This window comes from Bacillus rossius, chromosome 3, assembly GCF_032445375.1.
Source record: "Bacillus rossius redtenbacheri isolate Brsri chromosome 3, Brsri_v3, whole genome shotgun sequence".
NCBI classification, from domain to species: Eukaryota; Metazoa; Arthropoda; class Insecta; order Phasmatodea; family Bacillidae; genus Bacillus; species Bacillus rossius.
The window spans coordinates 32,196,725-32,216,731 of NC_086332.1; the positions used below are offsets into that span (position 1 = coordinate 32,196,725).

The 20,007-nt window shown below is 41.3% G+C and overlaps 1 protein-coding gene across 2 annotated transcripts; it reads left to right on the top strand.

The window, feature by feature from the left end:
• Positions 1-6,441: 6,441 nt before the first annotated feature.
• Positions 6,442-16,584, top strand: LOC134530478 (ERI1 exoribonuclease 2-like). Of its 2 annotated transcripts, XM_063365314.1 has the most exons (5): positions 6,444-6,636; positions 9,195-9,640; positions 9,728-9,828; positions 10,175-10,348; positions 14,526-16,584. In XM_063365314.1, exons 1-5 carry the CDS (start codon positions 6,572-6,574, stop codon positions 14,994-14,996), a joined length of 1,257 nt encoding a protein of 418 aa, XP_063221384.1. In that variant the 5' UTR covers positions 6,444-6,571; the 3' UTR covers positions 14,997-16,584. The 2 variants fall into 2 exon arrangements, with proteins under 2 accessions (XP_063221385.1, XP_063221384.1); XM_063365315.1 differs by lacking the exon at positions 14,526-16,584 and having other exon boundaries at positions 6,442-6,636; positions 10,175-10,575.
• The last annotated feature ends 3,423 nt before the right edge of the window (positions 16,585-20,007 follow it).

The following is a 20,007-nucleotide window of genomic DNA, read 5'->3' on the forward strand; positions in this document are numbered from 1 at the left end:
GTAATTATGTCTAATTGTCTTATAAGCATATGTTGTATAATTTGTTCCTAAGTCCAAAACTGGTCGGGTCGGTTTTCCCGCGTTCCACGCGTTTAGGCGCGAGGTCGCCGGGCGGTCTCGCGCTCAGTCTGGATCAGGGGCTCACAGGGGTCGGACGCTCCGCGCACGTCGGGCCAGCACTTCTAGTTTTTCTTCAACATTTCAGCAATAGTGTAAGTTTCTACAAACCTTTCAATCAGCTCGGCGCCGACCCCACTTCAGTCGCACGATACTTCGTGCGACTCTTAGCTTAATAATTTATTCCCTACAGGGATCTTTAACTTAATACGTAAGGCCATGTCCAGTTTAAGGACAGTGTAATATTACTTTCGTATTGTAACTTTCTTCGTGTTTTAGTGTAATTGGTTACGTGTGTTTTAAGTGACTATCTTGCCACGCATTGAGACTTTACGCGTACGTCGCTCACTGACGTGACAGCATAACTTTTCGAGACTTTAGTTCTGTCGCAGGCTAGACTGCAAACGGCCCTAATCACAGGGTTTCCGCTATTCGTTTACTTTTCTGCATAATTTGTTGCAATCATAGTTCCGTGCCTGAATACTGAATCTTACTCAGGGACACGTAGCCACCGATTCAACCCGTTGATTTCACTTTGCAATCTATCCTGGTCGCGCGTATTATTCGCCGGCGTTTACGTGTGTCACAGCGGTACGACAACGGACGCGGCCAGTAAAAGGACCATCCAGTGTATCGACGTTGAATAAAGTGCAGTGTTCTGATAATCTGTTTATTAATTATTTTCAAGGCGTCCTGGGTGGCCTAAACAGCCCAGGTAATTTCTGAACGTAATTTTCAAACTCCGAGACGCACTCCTGCCTGCAGCCACGAGGCCGAACCCCCGTTAAAAACCCTGCGATATTTTACAATACTAATTACTAATTAAAAAGCTAAAACCAGGCAGCGGGAGTGGCGTCAATATATATACATACATACACACACACACACACACATTGTTTTGACAGCTGGTGATTGTAAACAAACCATTTGACATTTGTCACATGGCTATGTTTTTGTTTACATACGGCGGAAGGATACATAGTGACATTAAAGTAGATCCGGTGAAAAGCAGGGCTTCAGAAAAGTAGGAGGTTACCGTGGATGGACTATATATCAATGTTTACGTTTCAAATGTTTCTTCAGATTAGTCGATGATGATTTATAACTCAGTTTTTGTTTACACAAATTACAATTAGCAAACTCATTATTATCCGTAAAAAATTTCCACACAAATTAAGTCTTTTTCCTGCACTTATCCATTCCTTATTTCACTATAAAGATACTAACTACAAAGCATGACCGCCCGTAACAATGTACATGGTGGTAATTAATACACGGCCAGGACGAACTGCAGTGAATGTTGAACTGATTGATACTGGCTGTATCAGGCGGGCATGAGAGTAACAGAGGAAGAGAATTACCGGGCGTGATAAATAATGTATTAGAGACACCGATACCATTTTACGCTGGTGATGACGGCACGGAGGATGTGTACCCTGTAACGAGAATGCTGATACCTTGTCGCTTCCTGGGACCGCTACTGCTCTGATACAAAACTATCTGATACTTGTAATTAGGTTTATTACTGTATCAGTATCAGGTTGGAACAGATACCGAAAATTGCTAACAACCCACCTCTAGCTGCCGGAATAAAACACTTAAATTTACGTGTGTATTTCACTAATACGGCGTCCTGGGAGGCCATAACAGCCCGGGGGGCCCTTTGTCGACGCGTCCCTGCCTGCAGCCACGAGGCCAGGAACCCCGCCCTTGAGACTAAATTCACTTTATATAAATTTAATTAATCAAATTTCAGGACAGGCAGTGGGGACGGCATCAGTACATAACATTTTTTTTAAACAATGCAATTCATTACAAAATGATAAAATTTATTGACAATTAATTAACAATTATTTTGGAGATAATTTTATTCATAATTGTATTAGGGGCTTATTTGAAACAATCTATGTGTTTATCAAAAAATCTTTCAGCAACTATATTTTCTGTCATTATTTACTTAAAACTATTTGTATGAATTTTTAATGGCGTATATTGTTTTCAACGATACTTTTGAATGGAAGGAATGTTGGATAGTTTTGTCATATAGGGAGGGGTTTAAAAGTGCAAACTATATTTTCACACTCAATTGAAAGAAAAACATGAAATGGCACCTAAAAAACATAAAGATAATTTATAATAGAAAGAGTTCGCGAGCACAAGTCTTTTTTGGAATAGTCAGAAATTATTATTTAATTTAAACTGAAACAAACATGGCGGAAAGCTACCTCGCTAGGGCTATCTTCAAAACCACTCTCTCTACACAGTTTTGCTACATGGCGATTATTGTTGACGAGGCCGCTATGTCCGTCAGCGTCTCCCATTTACCCACGAGTCGTTGCTGTTGCGCACTGCAGCACTTAGTGTGGTAGTGGGGATGACGTCTGTTTCTTTGGGGCGGGAATTGTACACCCCCTGTGACAAAATAGGGGCAGTAGGTTACTGACATTAGCTCGGGGCCCCGCTGGCAAGACAGGACTGACTGTGTCCATATGTGAGCACACAAATTCCTGTAGATACCCTGGTGCTTGTCATGTCCTAGTGGGATGTGCCAGGTTGGTGGGTGTCAGATTGGTAGGTGTGTCGGGTGAGGGTGGGGCAGTGGCATCCCCCACGAACGGTTCCGGCTGGCGATCGCCAGTCGTTGAGGGCGTCCCCCGGACCTGGCTTGACTCTCCTGTTGTGCGGCAACTGCATCGCAGCGCCCGCCACCTGTGCTGAGAGTAACGCCCCCTACCTACGACTTCCTCCTCACCCGACGATGTCTCCGACTCTGTTGTGTCCGAAGATCCGTCGGTGAGTCCATTTTCCGTTGGCAGGGCCACTCTTCATCATTTCCTTCCTCGTCGTCGTCCGTCTCTGGCTCCGTGATCTGGACCGAAAAGTTAGAGTCAGTGAGACTAATGTCCAGTAGCCACAGGGGCTCCCCAAGCCTCTGGGGCTCCTGGTGTCTTCCTACCAGATGCTCGTGCCATATAACCGTCCTGGTTGTGACTCGTGGGCTGCGGTCCGTCGACACTTGTTCATCCATCGGTGACTTCTGTGTCTGTCCCTCATCCGGCTCCTCAATCAACACAGGAAGAGTCGCGTCTGTCCGGCTGTCCTCCATTGACCAACCGAATACATCGATGTCTGGGTCCTCCTGTCCCTCCCTCTCGCCATGTCCTGCCTGCGCCACTGCCTGCGGCTGGTCGTGCATCCCCTCGCCGTCCTGTCTCTTGTACAGTCCTTACATCAGGTCATCAACCCACTCTTCTCGTCTGACATCAGCGTCCCGTCCGTCCTGCAGCGCGTGAGGATCGCCCCTCGCGCGGCCGGGTTCATGTGCCACGTCCCCTCGCGATTGCTGACGGGGGTTCGTCCTGGCATCCCTGTACTCGTCACTGACCAGTCTCAAGTTGTCACGGTGTATTTTAGATGGGCGTCCACTAGGTGTCTATATTTAGTAAGACTTCGTGCCTGCCCAATGCAACACCACTCGGGGCCCGTCCCACTTCGGGGACAGTCCAGCGCTGAACGGGTTGGTGCCCGATGACAGATGGTGCCTTCGGAAATACACTAAGTCGCCTGGCTCAAGAGGTTTGGGAGGACGGTTTGTCTGTGGAGTTTTGCATTGCAGGTACTGCTCCTGCCGCTGACGTGCCTGCTCCCTCATTTCCGAGATTTCTACGCGGGGGTTCTCCCCCATTCACCCTTTGTTGCCGCCGCGACCACGTGTCACTCTCCCGGGAGGGCCAATTTCTCTCCCTGCACAAGCTCTGTGGGAGAGTAGCCGGTAACGGCGCTCGTTCTCCGTCTTAGACAATATCACAGGTTGGGAATATGGACATCTCATTTGGAATGTTCCTTTCCCCACCGGAGGCGGAGCTGTACCTTGATCTCCTGGTTCCGCCTCTCGGTTGGGTTGGCTTGTGGGTAGTAAATGGGGGTTGTATGGTGCTTGACACTCAACTTCCGCCATGCTGTCTTCCACCTGGCGCCCTTGAACTGCCCGCCGTTGTCATTCAACAGTACTGCTGGGTATCCAAAGTGCTGGAACACCTCCCCTTCCAGCAGTGCCACTACAGTTCCCGATCGCACGTTGGACACTGTGTATGCCTCAACCCATCAGGTGAAGAGATTTGTTACCACGACCAAGAACCGGTTCCCTTTAGTGCTTCGTGGGTATGGCCCCATGATGTCCAATGCCATGCTGTGTAAAGGCAGCTGGTGCCGATGGAGCCATTGCTGCTCAAAGTTTCGCCTATATATTTCCCTACCTGGCGCCCGACTATATAATAATCTAATGTTACTCATTTCTACATTATTCCACACCATTACAAACCTGATTACATCAGATCACTGACGCGATAAGTTGTTAAATGGTTTCTGGCTTGTAAAACTAGGATGGTGCCCCAAGTGCTCTAATCTTCAATCATAATTCACAAACTTACCTGTCAAACGAAATACTGCTTCCTTTTTCAAACTTTTGATTGACGTCGTCCGACCGACGACCATCCCTAAGCCCGACCTGCAACCGCCAGTATACTCTCCCGCTAACGGAACGCACCCCTGGCCGTGGCTTACCCGAGTCGAGCGAGCCACCGAGCCGAACGGCCAAACCAGACATTATCATTATAAAGCACACTAAATCCGAGTGGACTAGAGACGAACCACACCCATTCCCCCTCAAACAATTAATTACGAATTTTGCGACCTTAAAGTCTCTTCCAGACGCAGTCATTTAGTTTTTAACGTAATGAGGTCAAGCTTGGCGCGGCAGGGGCCGACGCGCCACCGGACGCCATGCCAGTTCCGCAGTTCAACTTGACTCGCGGACCGGGACGGACCTACGTCCCACGGAGAGACCACAACCATTGTCTTCATCGCAAGTAACGTCCGGTAAATATAGTCATTTAGCTTAAACCAAACCTTGTTCTATTAACCTCTCCGTGCGTGCCCGGTCCGTTTTTTACGGTTCAGGACCTAATCCGACCGCGTAAACGTAAAGACGCCCCGCACCACACCTGGTGCGCAGGGTCGTTGTTCAGCATACGGCACGGGCTGTCTCCCGCAAACCACAGAACTTTCTTAAGGCCACGCGCCTTCGCGCTGACCACAAACCCGCAAGGGAAACTTCGCCAAGTTTAGTGGCGGTGCGTGTACCACCCCAGTGGGCACGGCACCCGCGTAGAAACAATCGCTTACGGGACTGGCCGACTCCAGTCACCCACAAACTCTGTGTGCCACGTCAATTGTGCGCGCCTAATTTTCATTAAGGGTACTTTGTTAGCGTAATTTTGCGCCACGTCATTTGTGCGCGCCTAATTTTCATTAAGTGTACTTTGTTAACGTAACTTTGCGCCACGTCATTTGTGCGCGCCTAATTTTCATTAAGTGTACTTTGTTAACGTAACTTTGCGCCACATCATTTGTGCGCGCCTAATTTTCATTAAGTGTACTTTGTTAACGTAACTTTGCGCCACGTCATTTGTGCGCGCCTAATTTTCATTAAGTGTACTTTGTTAATGTAACTTTGCGCCACGTCATCTGTGCGCGCCTCTCTTGCATCAAGTGTACTTGGCCTGCATACTGTTACCCGAGAAACCAGTGCCACGAAACATTGAACATGTACCGGCCTGCACCCCGCAACGGACAAGTAGCCCTCAGGGGCATGTCTGTGCTCAGTAATTGTATGGTGTGACGTCAATCCCTTGAATAAAGGCACGTCGCTACTACGGCAATCCCACGCATTCTTCTTTAACGTAAATTCCCAAGCAATACCGCCGACGGTTCTAGCGGACCAAGCTGGGGCAACGAACCACGAACCCCCATTGGTTAGACACCGAGCTAGCCTGGCGCCCTCCCGGAACATAAAACGTTAACCAGACCAGCCACCCCGCTAGAACTCGCGCCCGGACTCGAACACGAGACCGCAGCCGACGGCATGATTACATCCATATGTAATACAACACACCATATTTATTCATTAGGCTAAACAATGATTCATTCCTGGTGTTAAATAACGTAATTTACAAACAATTCAGACACGCTTCATCAATAATTTATATCTGTCAGTCAATTAACACATTTTTGTACACAAACGAAGCCTTAAATCTCTCTCCTGTAAATATAATGTTAATCTCTCATGGACGTAGCAAACCCATAATAACACGCACGATAGCCGGCCGCTACAATAATTTGGCGAGTAACCTTCTAACAGCAGATTGATATCCCGGTTATCAAACGAAAGACGAACTAGTACCATGGAGTTAAGTAACTTCTTACCTCCATGACTAGTACCCTATGATATATGTTTTCGAAGCTCAAATGTCATTAGATACTGCTAAAAAAAAAAGTAACTTTTTGTTTACAAATAAAAAGGGCGGGAATCTTGTAGTTTACGAATTGATGTCCGGATTTATAGTTATTTGGAAGTATTTTACTTGATATTTCGATTTCTTTATGTTTAATATTTATGGAGACTGGCTCTGGAAAAAATTGTATTAACACACTTATCAAACCAACTATAACATTAGCAAAGTAAGTATAGTAAAACCGAAATAATTACAGTACATACTTAGGGTTGCTAGTATATTTTATGGGGACCCGATTATAGTGAGTGGTGTTCGTCAACAATTTTGCAGATTAGAGTTAGCTATTTATTTTATCTTTAAAACGTTCAAATTATTTTTTAGTATACATTTAACTCTGCAAAATGTTTTATGGCAATTGTTTCATATTGGATAACCAGTTGTATTGTAACATAATATTATAATAAAGAAAGGAATGGGATGTTTTGTAATCTAAAGCTGTATAATAACAAAATATATATGATTTTGAATATACGCATCATAGAGCTTAGATATAAACTTGTTACACAATATGGAACAATTACCGTAGGCAAATAGAGGGTGGGAGGAATAGAGTTGCTCGGTAGGATGGATGACAGGATGGTTTTTGGAATTTTTTTTTTTTTGTGATAGATAGGTGGCTGGTCTACTGGAAGAGCTGTAGGAAGCAGGTTAATATAATGTTAATAGACTTTGAGAAGGTTTTGACGAGGTGCTTTACAGGAGAGAGGTGGAAAAAGTAGAGATGCTGATCAGGGGCGCAACAACTAAATTTCCAAAGGGGGGGCAATATACCTTTTTATAAAGTATCATTGATCCCCCCTATTGAAGTGGGGGGTCCGGGGGTCCTCCCCCGGGAAAATATGTATTTCAAAGTGGAAAATGGTGCTATTTAAGCTGTTTTATTATCTAAAATTTGATTACACAGCACTTTCTTTGCCCCTGTTTGCCCCCACTTCAAGGTTTCAGAAGGGGGGGGGGGCAAAATACCCTTGCCCCCCCCCCCCCTGTTGTTGCGCCCCGGATGCTGATAATCGACAGCTGAGTGGTAAACTGGATAACGGACTTCCTTAGGAACAGGAAACAGTGGTTGAGGGTGGTGACCGCAGGAGTATTTCAGGGAAGTGTAATGGGGCCCCTCCTGTTCACCATCAAGATGAACTAAGATGAATATGTTTGCAAACAATTGTATCATATATGCATTAGCGGGGGAAGAGGGAAGGCTACATGGTGATCTGAACATGTTAGAGGAATGGAATGGTGCTAAATGTAGACAAGTCAAAGGTGGCCAGGATCATGAGGAGGTCGGTAGTATGGGAAGTGTAGTGTTGGAAGGGACAGGATATAAGGGAGGCAGACAAATATAAGTACCTGGGGGTAATCCTACAAAACAACTTAGGATGGGGAAGCAGGTTCAGCAGTCAATAAGGGCAGGAGGGCGCTGGCTCTGCTCGGCAGGACACTGAAGGGTACGGGAAGGAAGGTGAAGGAAAAGGCATGCTCTACAATCAGGCCAATGATGGAGTATGCGGTGGTGGTGTAGGACCCGTATCTGGTGATGGAGGTGTACAAGAGCTGGAGAAGATGCAGCTCAGGGCAGTGAGATAAGTCATGGGTATGTGGAGGAGAAGACGGACAAGAGGGGTAGATGCATAGGCTATTGAAGATGATAAAGGAGATGAGGTGGGAAACGCTGACGTGGAGTAGGAGGGTGGAAAGGCTGGTTAGTATTTCAAAGGGTAGGGGTGTCAGAGAAAGATGGGAAATATGTTTTGCAGAAGAGGGTACAGAGGGAGGAAAGACTATATGTGGATGATACAGAGGAAGTGGAGATGAACGTAATAAAGGAGGCACTCATTCTTGGTGAGGACAGGACGGGAGTATAATGGGCTGGAGGAAAACATATTGGTGGTAAGAGGTGAGAGGTCAAGGACCAATGGATAAAGCTGAAAGGTGAGGGAGAGATAAGTGGGCCAGGACTCTTTGCCACCATCTGGAAGCCCAATTTCAAGCAGATGTTAAGTCTAGTAATGTAAAATTGTGAAATAGTCTAAAAGATTAGTATGGTTGGTTAGCTACATTAAGTTACAGTGATCTCAATAATTGTTGGTTTGGTTAGGTTAGATGTGTTATAAAAGGTAATTTTTTTAACAAAGCATTCAAACAATTTTTCAGTACTTTTAATTAAGTTGTACGAAGGTATTTAAGGAGAGAAAAAATGTAAAGGGGAAGGAATTCTATAGTTGTGAAAACAATAAGGGAGTGGTATGTATTGAAGGTGGCGTGTGTATTGGCTAGGTGTGTAACGCAGTTCAGGAGAAAAGTGAGAAGGAAGTACGAAGAATGCTTGCCACCGGTTTTTTTTTTTTGCCCATTTACAGCTGAAATTAATAATAATAACCCAACGTCCAAACTAATTTATGTAATTTTAATGTACCTAACCTAACAAACTGTTCATCGTGAGAACAGCTGGATAGGTACAGTAATAATACTGTGAAATCATCTCACACATTTATCAATGAGCTTGTTTTTTTATATATTTAGTTTTTCTAAAGGCCATGAGAATAATTTAGTAGTTAACTTTAAGTTTATTAAACCCTTGGTTGGTGTTCATGCAAGTTAAAGAGATTGAACTTCTATTACCACCTCACCAAACCAATCTTTTGTTGACCAGGATTTAGGGGATAAAAAATTATAGTATCAAATTATTTACTTGCCTTGAGAATTGTATGTACTATTTATTTCCAGGAAATTAGGTTTGATTGAAGTCATTTACATTGCAAGTCCTGAGACTGATGACACACACAGAAATGATGTCAGGAAATTTCCACAGGAATTTGACTACTTGATTGTGGTGGACTTCGAGTCAACTTGTTGGGAGGGAAATCGATCAGGATGGAGGCGGCCAGAAATTATTGAATTCCCGGCAGTATTGCTGAATCTTTCAAGTGGCGATGTGGAAGATGAATTCCAGCAGTACGTTTCACCATCAGAGAATCAGAAGTTGAGTGAATTCTGCAAGACGTTGACTGGCATAACTCAGCAACAGGTGGATGATGGGGTTCCTTTGGCAACATGTTTGGTTCTCTTTAATCGATGGATTTTACAGTTATCAGAGCAGAAAAAGCTAGTCATCCATAAACAAGTAAATGATGTAAACGGAGAGAAGTCTTGCACATTTGTCACTTGGTCAGGTAAATAAATATTCAGATATACTGTGTATAAAAATAACAGTATTTTAATTCTAAAAAAAAATTGTAAAACGGGTGCTTGCTTTCCAGATTGGGATTTTTCCTCGTGCCTTCATAATGAATGTCGTCGTAAACAAATTTCAAAACCAGAGATATTCAACAAGTGGATAGACTTGCGTGCAATCTACAGGGTGAGTTTTTTTTTTTAAATTGCAGTAATAAGGATTTTATTATTTTTTATTAAAAATAAGCTTATCATCTTGTTAAGGAGCTTGCGACACTAAGTAAAAGCTTCACTTACAGGTTAACCATGAGAACATGTAGCAACATTTTGTAATATAAATTTGCAAGAAAACATTTATATTGTGAAAAATTAGTATGAATTACCTTAAAATTAAAGGATTGTAAACCTTTCATTTACTATAGTAATCCAAGTGGATATATTTACTAGTGGGTACATACATAGTCGCAACAAACATGACCTCCCTGCATTCAGTTTACACTTGAGAACGTCTAGTCAAGCAATGCTCCTTGCAGGAGTTCTACAAGAGAAGCCCCAAGGGTCTCCGGGGAGCACTTCACGAGGTGGGTCTGGCCTTCGAAGGACGGGAGCATTCGGGACTGCACGACGCCCGCAACACGGCACATCTGGCCTGGCGCATGGCGTGCGACGGGGCGAAGCTGGGCATTACCAAGACGCTGCTTCCAAACGTAAATAACTACAACCACGTGTAATAAACTCTGGTTTCAAAGCTTGTTTCACCTTGTCATCTTCTTGATTCTTAAAAATATGTCTTGAAGTAGTTTTTAATTAGTAAACTATTGTTATGTTAAAAGTTTCTTGATGGATTTTCATTTGGTCTAGCGTAATAACCAAAATATGACTAACTAGAAGTCAACACAAAAAAAAATTGAAACAACATGGCAAAACAAATCCAGTGAGTGTTTTTGTTGTGTTTTCTCTCTCAACCCCCTCAACCCTTTCCAATCATTAATTGATTATATATTTTTAAGTTTCTGACCAAAATTATTTGTTAAATGGTTGTTATTTTTATTCATTTATTATGTTAATTTTTTTTACCATATTTATTATATCTGTTGATTTCTAAGTGCATAGTTTTTTTTGGTATTTTTTTGACAAATATTGGAAATGTAAATTTCATGTGTGTCCTGGGGAGGGGGCTCGTTTGTCGTGGTTGTTATGATTAATATTGTCTGTCGATTCTCTAGGGCGCCACATGTAAGGGCATACGGACCCGGCAGAGACTCTAGTTCCTAGGTATCAGGGAAGTGACATCACCCGTGTGGGTGCAAGACTTAAATTTCCCCCAGTACGTTTGACTACGGGACCTGGCCCGCTCTAAGCATGGGGCACACTACTTTACTGCTTAAGGAAGCTGCTTACCAGTGGGCTATTTAGGTCCTGCACCATTGACCATGGAGCCATTCAAAAGATACAATATGTTGACAATATCCGTACCTCAAGTGGTGATTTAAAGAGCCTGGGGTAGAGTGCAGTGCACAATAGCATGAAGGCATCTGGCCACGGAACTAGATGATAGGTTGTTGTCAAAACTGTGCCGAAAGCAAAAGAAAATAAACCCTTCCATCAAATCCTTTTACCAGAATATTAGGTACATATTTAGTTTGTAAATTATTCTGAATGAGGTGCGTTCAGAAAATCACGAGAATGGCATGGCTCCGTTCTTATTGTTCTTGCAGTTGAAACTGAAACGTATCCACTTGGGGCGTTGACAATAGTAATCGTAATTGAAGCACGGGAACGTAGCACTGAATATGTGCGTAAATAACTACTGTGTGTGGGTTTATAACAAATATTACTCCACAAGCAAGTATAAATTGTTTAATCAAAATCTCCCAACAGGAGTGTGAAGCTCCATAAACAGCGCAGTTATTGTACATGTGCCGTGTCTGCCGCCCGACCTGTCACGGCTCTGACAAGTGACGCGTCTGCCTCGCTGCGAGGACGAATAGAGAAGACAAAAATCTAAAAAATAAACCAGTCTGGAAAGAGAGCAAGAGTGTGTGGGCATGTGGCCATATGCCAGTGTTGATGATTTTCCCTCCCTCTCTTCTTTGTAAATTTCCTGTGAACGGGCACCCACACAATTAACAAGTCTATCTTGACAGGTGTCCATGATGCAACTGAGCCAAATCATTATTGTTTTTGAATGAGTTTTCCCACACTTTCAACAGAACATACCGTGACAAAACTTCAGCCATGGCTGGTGTTTATAAGAGCAGCTTCTATTTTCCTCCAACCTCACCTGCCTGAGTGTTAGTTTTTATAGACGGAAGTGACAGAGTAGCTTGCCGCCTCTTCTCTTTCCTTGGCAAAGGGATGGGTAAAAAATAAAAAAAAAAATGGAGGGATGGGAAACAAGGGTATAAAAATAGCAGTCTTTCCCTTTTGTCAAGTTAGGAAGTGCTGGAATTGGATGGATCGTAAATATTTGGAGGGGGTGGGGGAGAGAGCCACCTCACACCCTCCCGGTAGTAAACAGATACAGAAGAACTGAGGGTCAATAGTGAAGACAGATATATGGTGCTGTGAGCCATATACAGGGGTGACCCTTAGGGTGAAAATGTTAAATTTTTTGCCCAAAATTAAGAGTATGACCCATACGAAGGGCTGACCCTTCTGTGAGTAAATATGGTAATACCCAGCACAGCACACATGTTGGAAGATATAACCACTGTGGGGGGCGGGCTGGAAGGGTGACTGTTGGCAAGTCACATAGCGTTCATAAGAGGGATGTAGACCCTGGTCAATGTCAGTTAGTTTGCCTAAAACTGTATGTGCGTGCTTCACTGCAATTATTTAAAATGATGTTTCGATAATTTATTTTTTGATTTATAAGTTCTTTTTTTTTTTATCATATTCAAATCCAAAAAGAAAAAAGAAAAAAAATGTTGGTATTTTGTGTATGTGTATGACCCAGACATGTTTAAAGGCCCCCCACATACGATCAGTCCACCTCTCAGTTTGGAATGGATTGAGGCCCTGTGCACACACGATCAGTCGAGGTGTTCAGTTCAGTTTGAAGTGAAGCCTTCCGCTCACACGACCAGTCTTGTGGCTGCTGTTGCTGTTGGATGTATCGTTTCATTGTAGAATATGGAAGAAACTTTGGATGTTGCAATTGTAGTTGCACTTTTGATTACAAAATAGGATAACAAAACAGCAAAGCAACCAAAGAATATAAACAAAGATGTCTGCCACGACACTCAGCTGATGGACTGATTGTTTTGTCTGGTGAGACGCTGTTCTCTCACACGGCAGTTCGGACCAAGTGCTCTCAAGTCCAGTGTCTGATTTGATGGAAATCCATCAATTCGTCAGTCCATCAATTTTCATATTATCATTGTCTTTAATTCCCCCCCCCCTCTTTTAAGTAATTTTTAATTAACCTATCATTGGCCACACAAAGAGAATTTCTCTCATACTAAAAAAAAATGAGGTTTTATTTTTTAAGATGAGTCGGAGCAGTTGTGTTCTCTTGTCTAGCTGAGTTTACAACTTTCATTGGAGATCACCCAAATTAGTTGTGACGAATGATCTTAAAACAGTTCTATGCATACATTGCACGACCAGTTATGATTTTGAAAGGAGACACTTAATGAATATTACCACTGTAAGTGACACTACAGGTTGAGAATACTTTATTTTTTAGATTATTTTTATTATATTAGTTTCTATTATTTTTCGCAGTGGTTCTGGAACATATTTCTTGAAAATTTGTTCATTTTGTCAAGCAGAAAAAAAAATCGAAAACTACAAAAGTGTGCACAACATGTAAGGCACTTATCTGCCTCTAGATGTTTCTACTTATACATGCCTAACCTGCAAAGATAATTTTGTATGGTTCAAAAACATGACTTATAATTATAGTAAATTATTATGTATAGTCTAAAGTTTTGTTTACAGGCTTTAATCAATACTTAGGCAGAATTTAGAAGTGAAAAGGAAATTATTTATATTTAAATAGTTTTTTTTAACACTTATGCTTGTGCAAATGTAATATCAAAATAATTGGATACTCTGATGTGTTTTTATAATATAAGAAGCAAATGTGAGAAAAATTCTTAAGTGTTACTATGATGGGTTCAGGTTCAGTCTAGAAGGTATATTCATTTATTTTTATTTTATTGCAATTTTTTTGTTGTTTTTAAGTTTTCTCTGTACTTAAGGCAATCCAGTCACAGATTATAATTTTTCCACTGCTACCAGCATAATTTCTTACTATTCATACACAGTTTATAAGTATACACAATTATTTTTCACAGGTAAAAAATTATCTTAGCAATTTTCTGATGCAAAAGTGTTCATACCTTTTAATCATCAATTTAAGCATAAAGATGGAAGATTAAAAGTGAGTTATGAATAAACATATTTTCTAAACATTTGATGGTTGATTGAGCTGTGGATGTATGGCTTAGGCCACCCTACTTGATCCATTGATGGTCTGTAATATTATGAAAACTTGTTTACATGTTTAGATTACGATACAGTGCACTTGCTTTTAACTTTATAAATAAATATAATTATGTTTTATTATGAATGCCTATTACAAGTAATAAATAATATAGTAAAATTAAGTTAAGCTGCTAAGCAACATATTTAATTAATTAAGTATGTTGGTTGAACCTCCATTCTCTGGACCTGCTCCGACCCATAGATAAGTCCAGTTTTTAGTTGCAATTGTCTGAAAGTCGTCTCTCAGCTTTGCTCATAAACCTCACAATGGAAGTGAAGGGATTTCAATTAACATGTTAATATATCCGACAGCAGCATCAGTAAGTTGGGTTTAGCTTCTTAGTTCTTATTATTACAAACAGTATTTGACGTATCATTAACTATTTACAGACTTCAACAAGAGCTGCAAGGAAGTGTGTTCTTGAAGAATCTTGCAGCAATGCGGAGGAGTCGACACCAGTGAGAAAACCTCTGCAGAATGTTGGGAACGCCCCAGCCGAAAGGCACGCCAGAGTTGAGTCATACACCAAGAACGAGAGGCAAATTTTAGCTAACATTAATGCATCAGAGACTGTTAGAGCTGTGAAAAGTCAAGTTGGTAAAAAGAGTGCTCTAAACACTCCCGAACCTAACCGGAAGAATCAGTCGAGCTACAAAACCCCAGCTACCTCGAAGCGGCCATTGCCTTCTTCCAGTTGCAAGAAGACACCTCCCCTGTGTCACTGTGGCAGGCGAGCGGTGCGAAAGCTGGTGTCTCTCCCGGGGCCCAACCAGGGCAGGCGGTTCTTTACCTGCTCAAACAGGAAGTCCCTGGGCATGAAAACCTTGTCAGGCTGTGGATTCTTTCGGTGGGACATGTAAGTTAGCAATAAAAATAGTATACCTTTTTGAGAACACTGTAATATTTCTATTCAAATTGGCTATGAGGTAATGTGAGAAGTAAGCTGTTAAAATACTTGGGTGTTAAAGGTAAGTTGCAATTTATATTTTAGAAAGTGTCCATCATAATAAGCCTGAGTATTTTGGCACAGAAAGCTACAGAAATATTTGTGTAAAGATTACTGAACATACAGCCCAGGTTAGGGTTTATTTATGGTTTATGTAGGTAAATGTTCATCAACATAACTTTTTTACTGACATAAAGGTAGTACATATAATGTAGCAGACAATTATCTCATGGATAAAAATAAAGTTGACTTATAACCTATCATAAGTGTATAATATTTGGTTTTATATTGTTTTAATTGTGGGGAATGAATACCGTGTTTTCTCGCATAATCGTTGCAGATTTTATTCTAAAATCAAGTTTGAAAAGTAGGGGTGCAACCATTGTGCGGAAAATTTTTTTTGTTAGGTAAAGTTATTCATAAAAACAAAACCTGTTCATGGAAAGTACGTTTATTTAAAAAATGGCGGAGTATACAAGAGCACGCCAAACAATCTATATTAATAATTCCTTAAACAAAAACCTTTCTTCAACATTAAAAACTCTAACGCGAACGCAAGCCACTAGAATCTGACGTGAACTAACGTGTCGTAGTACACACTTGCCACGAAAGAATGCGGGCTATCAAATGTAGTTAACTCGGCACCTGAAAGAGAGCGCGCGTTGCATCCAATCGGCGAGATATCGATATTCGACTACGTGCACGCGCTCTATACAGGAAACAACATAACCAAACATGAATTATACGCTGGCTACATTTTTATAAGCGGTACGCCACAGTAACGCAATCAGATAAAGGAAATACCGTTTAAAAACGTCTTTAAAAGAAAATTTACACGTCAGACAACTTTGTATTTCCGTTTATTAAATAAATAAGTGGTAATGACCGAAATTAAATTTTAGATTACACCTACACCGCGGCGACACAGACGATCAGATAAAGGAAATAACTTTTAAAACGTCTTTATAAGAAAATTTACATGCCAAACAACGTTGTATTTTTCCGTTAATTTATTAAGTGATAATGACCGAATAAATATTAGATTTCTACTTTAAAATACATCGTTTTATACGGTAAAGATACCTACACAAAGCATTCAGCATTTACTAGCGGGACCAAATCATCATGCGACGTTTACGCGATAAGTTTTTCTATCCCAATTTTGACAGCCTAAAATATGGTTGCGACGATTACGCGCGTGCGACGATTCTGCGATAAAACACGGTAGTTTATTACAAAATGCTTCAGTACTCAGTGACCTTGATGGGCTATTGATGGAAAATATCAAAATTCCAGCAGCCTCCACTTTGTGATGATCTAGTTATGTTAGCCAAGCACTAGTACACAAGTAAAGGTTTGTTAAGGCCTGTCTACAACATTCCGAACCCATGGATGGTCCGTGTCCTTATCCTAATGTGAATGATGTGACATTGTTGTGTGGAAAACCGCCCTGTCTGAGCGTAGTAAATATAAAGTGCCAAAATAAATGTTTTTCAATTGTTTTTGCCTTTTTTTTTCATGCATTGTAAATTAGTGCAGCTAAGTTTGAATATTCATTTAACTTGTGAGTGTTGTGTGAGTTCAATGATATTTATTTATCCTGTAAGGCAAAAGTAAATGCTAACATAAATTTCTAAGAATAAATTTAAAAAATGTATTTATATGTTCTGCCTTTGAAAATGAACAGCACTGATCAGTAATTTGTCTCAGTCTTCTTGGTCTATAACCTATAACACTAGCCATTATTTTCTATTTGCCTTTTTGAAACAGGAACCAAAAACAGCAAATATCACAAGTGTTTTTCTTCTATGCTACTAAAGGACACAGATTGGGACATAAAGTTTAAGTTGACCAATATATTCGGACCATCACTCACACCATGCATGACATCCGAGGGTCACGTGGACCAATCAGCGATCAGTGTCTGTCGGACATAACTAGGGACATAGTAGTTGTAGAGACGGGCCTTTATGAAGACATGAATTCCAGAGTTGTGGAACAAGAGCAGATCAGCTATAAAATAAATCATTGGCAAGGGTTAAACACTCCACTCACACAGCATATGGTGTCTTTTAAGGACCAAATATTTCAAGGGTAAGAATGAATAAAGGAATAAAATGAAGGCTTAGCACAAACTGCAAACAAGTTCATATTTATATATTTTTAGATTTTTACTTTATCAAAACATTAAACATTTACTCCAAAGTTAATATTCTTAAGTGTCTTTTCAAGATGGAAGAACTATTTCTACTACAATACAGATTCTCGTCAAAATACTTGTATTTTAATCCTCACATCAAGTTTACAATAGTATTAACAAGGATTTAAGTTTTTCATTTTTTTTGTATGCAATATTTTTAAATTATGAATTGATGTGTTTCTTTTACTAGTTGATGAAACTACTGAACTCTGGAACACACTTTCTTATCAACTAGGTATATATATTATGTTTTCTATGGTCGTTTGAAACATTTTCAAGCCACCCTGGGATTTAAATTTAGACAATAGTTGTGCCAAATTATATTAAGAAATGTTGATATTCTTACAAACATTCAAATACACGAGAGAGTATTTTTACTACGTATATGCACCATGCAACAAAATTTTTACAGGCTGTAAAAAAAAGGATTTACACAAATAAAAATTATATAAGTGCTTTTTAATCTTATAATTTAGCGATTATATTGAAAACAGATCCATATCACTAAGAACATTTATTTATTGTGAATATGTATTACCTAGTGAAAGAAATTGTGTTTATAAACTTTTTCAAATGTATTTACATAATGAGGTTATGTTCCCATAAGTATTATTTATTTACATTATAAATGATTGCATTATTATTTAATATATATAAAAATTAATAAATTAGAATACACATTCAAAAATTTATTGATTTTCATTATTAATTAAAATTTATCTTTATTATTTTACTAAAATAAATAATTAATTTGAAACATTTGTGTATATTTATATTGAATAGTGAATACTTATGTTAATTTTTTAATTTGATTAAATTTGTACTTAACAAACCGTATTTTATCACTCTAGTTCTTTTACTATTTTATTTCTATTATTTGCACACAAAATTAAAGTTTTTCTTATCACGCCAAGAAAGTATAATTTCTAATGCACGTACATGAGTAGACATTTTTTTTTTTAACATTATATAATGAAAATGGGTCTATGATTTAATGACCTGACGCTGCCCTGCCCATTGATGAATGTGTGTCTGATCCTCCTTTGGCATGACTCTCAAGAGCAGTGAATTAGTAGCCACGTGGTTTGGAGCCAGTCTACCCCCTTCTAGTTACATCCATGCATGAGACAGACTGTAAACACTGGTGAATTGACACTCCAATATGTTGTCATTTATATAAATTCATTGAATATAAGATGTTTGACAACATTGTGTACCAATTAAATGTTTACAATATTAATTTTTGCAACTCATTAAGTTACAGTATATAGTAAACTGAATCTAACATCAAGAAGCAATATCCCAATTAATTTTCACTACTTGTGAAGTAGAATCATGCTCATTTTCCATCACATTCCAACATCCATTACATAACAGTGATTGCATTTTCTTGGCATCTGGATGTAGGCCGTGTCAGGTAATTGTCTTGCGACATTTCGGCAGTCATTGCAGCTGCCATCATCAGGTAGACTAAATCTGACTGACTGGTGCAATGTTTTTTCCTAGCCTAAATTATTCTAAGTGTGTAGGGGAGGGTCCAGGTTAGGGGAGGACCTAAGTGTGTCTCAGGCCGAAGCCTATACACTCTACCATGCGGGTTTTTAACCATGCAGGACAAGGGCGCGTGCATCATGTGCTAATTGAGGTTTACTGGCCAGCCATGGCTGCGATTGGCACCATGGCTGACACCCCATTGAAAGTAGATTAAAAGCTAACTAAAATGACCCAGGTAAAACCTGCATAGACACAGGGAAAACCCTGGGCCGGGTCATACGGGGATCAAATAAACATGCATTAAGCAAGCAGGTAACTACTGGATAAGAGGGAAAAAGGTCCTGGTAAGAAGAGTTGGGCAGGGCTGAAAAATCAACCACGCAGGGGTTGGGTGACTTCACTCATCACCCCAGCCCAGCTGCCCAGGCAGCCACCTGTAAAAAAGAATGGGGCTACTGTAAATATTCCCTTCCCCTAGCGCTGGAGCCACGGCTAGGCCAGCGGGACAGCCTCAGTTCTAGCAATATTTACAGCAGCGAAGGTGGCAGAGCAAGCTCCGCAAGCGGGTAAACCCACTGATTCGCCGGCAGCTAGGCCTGACGCGATGGCCGAGAGCACAAGTGCTCTCTACGGTGGGCAGACGAACCAGTAAACCGGCTTGAACTGCGGGCGCACGGGGTGCCAGGCAGCCTGGCATTGCGCCATCTTCATCTTCCTTCTTCAAGTCGACAGCAGTGTACCTTTCAAGCCAGGGTGAGGGAGGGTCCCAAACCTCGCTGCCCAAAATCCCCTAGACGGTTGAAGGTCGCACCACTCGAGGCTACTACTGCCAGCATACAGTAGCCCCAGCCGAAGGTCCCCGAAGTCTTCTTTCGGAGTTCCGATGCTTTTCAATTCCGTTGCGCGCGCAGCAGTCCACAGCTCCGCAAGTTCCAGCCCGCAGTTCGTCTACACCACATTTTTTCAGCACATCGAGCTCCCCTGCGGTGCCTTCGCAGATGGAACTGCTTCCTGCCACGCACCAAGCTTTATCCAGGCTACCTTTCACCCCGATAGCCGTAATAACAACTCCACCATGCCGGCCAGTGGTCCGTGGACTGTTATTGGTTATTCACAGGCACTCCAGCGAGATTGCAACTCTCGGGCTGGGATCTCGTATCCGCCACCCATGGGACGCGGTCGGTACCAGATGGCACTGCTAAGCCGCCCCAGGCAGCCACAAATCCCCCGC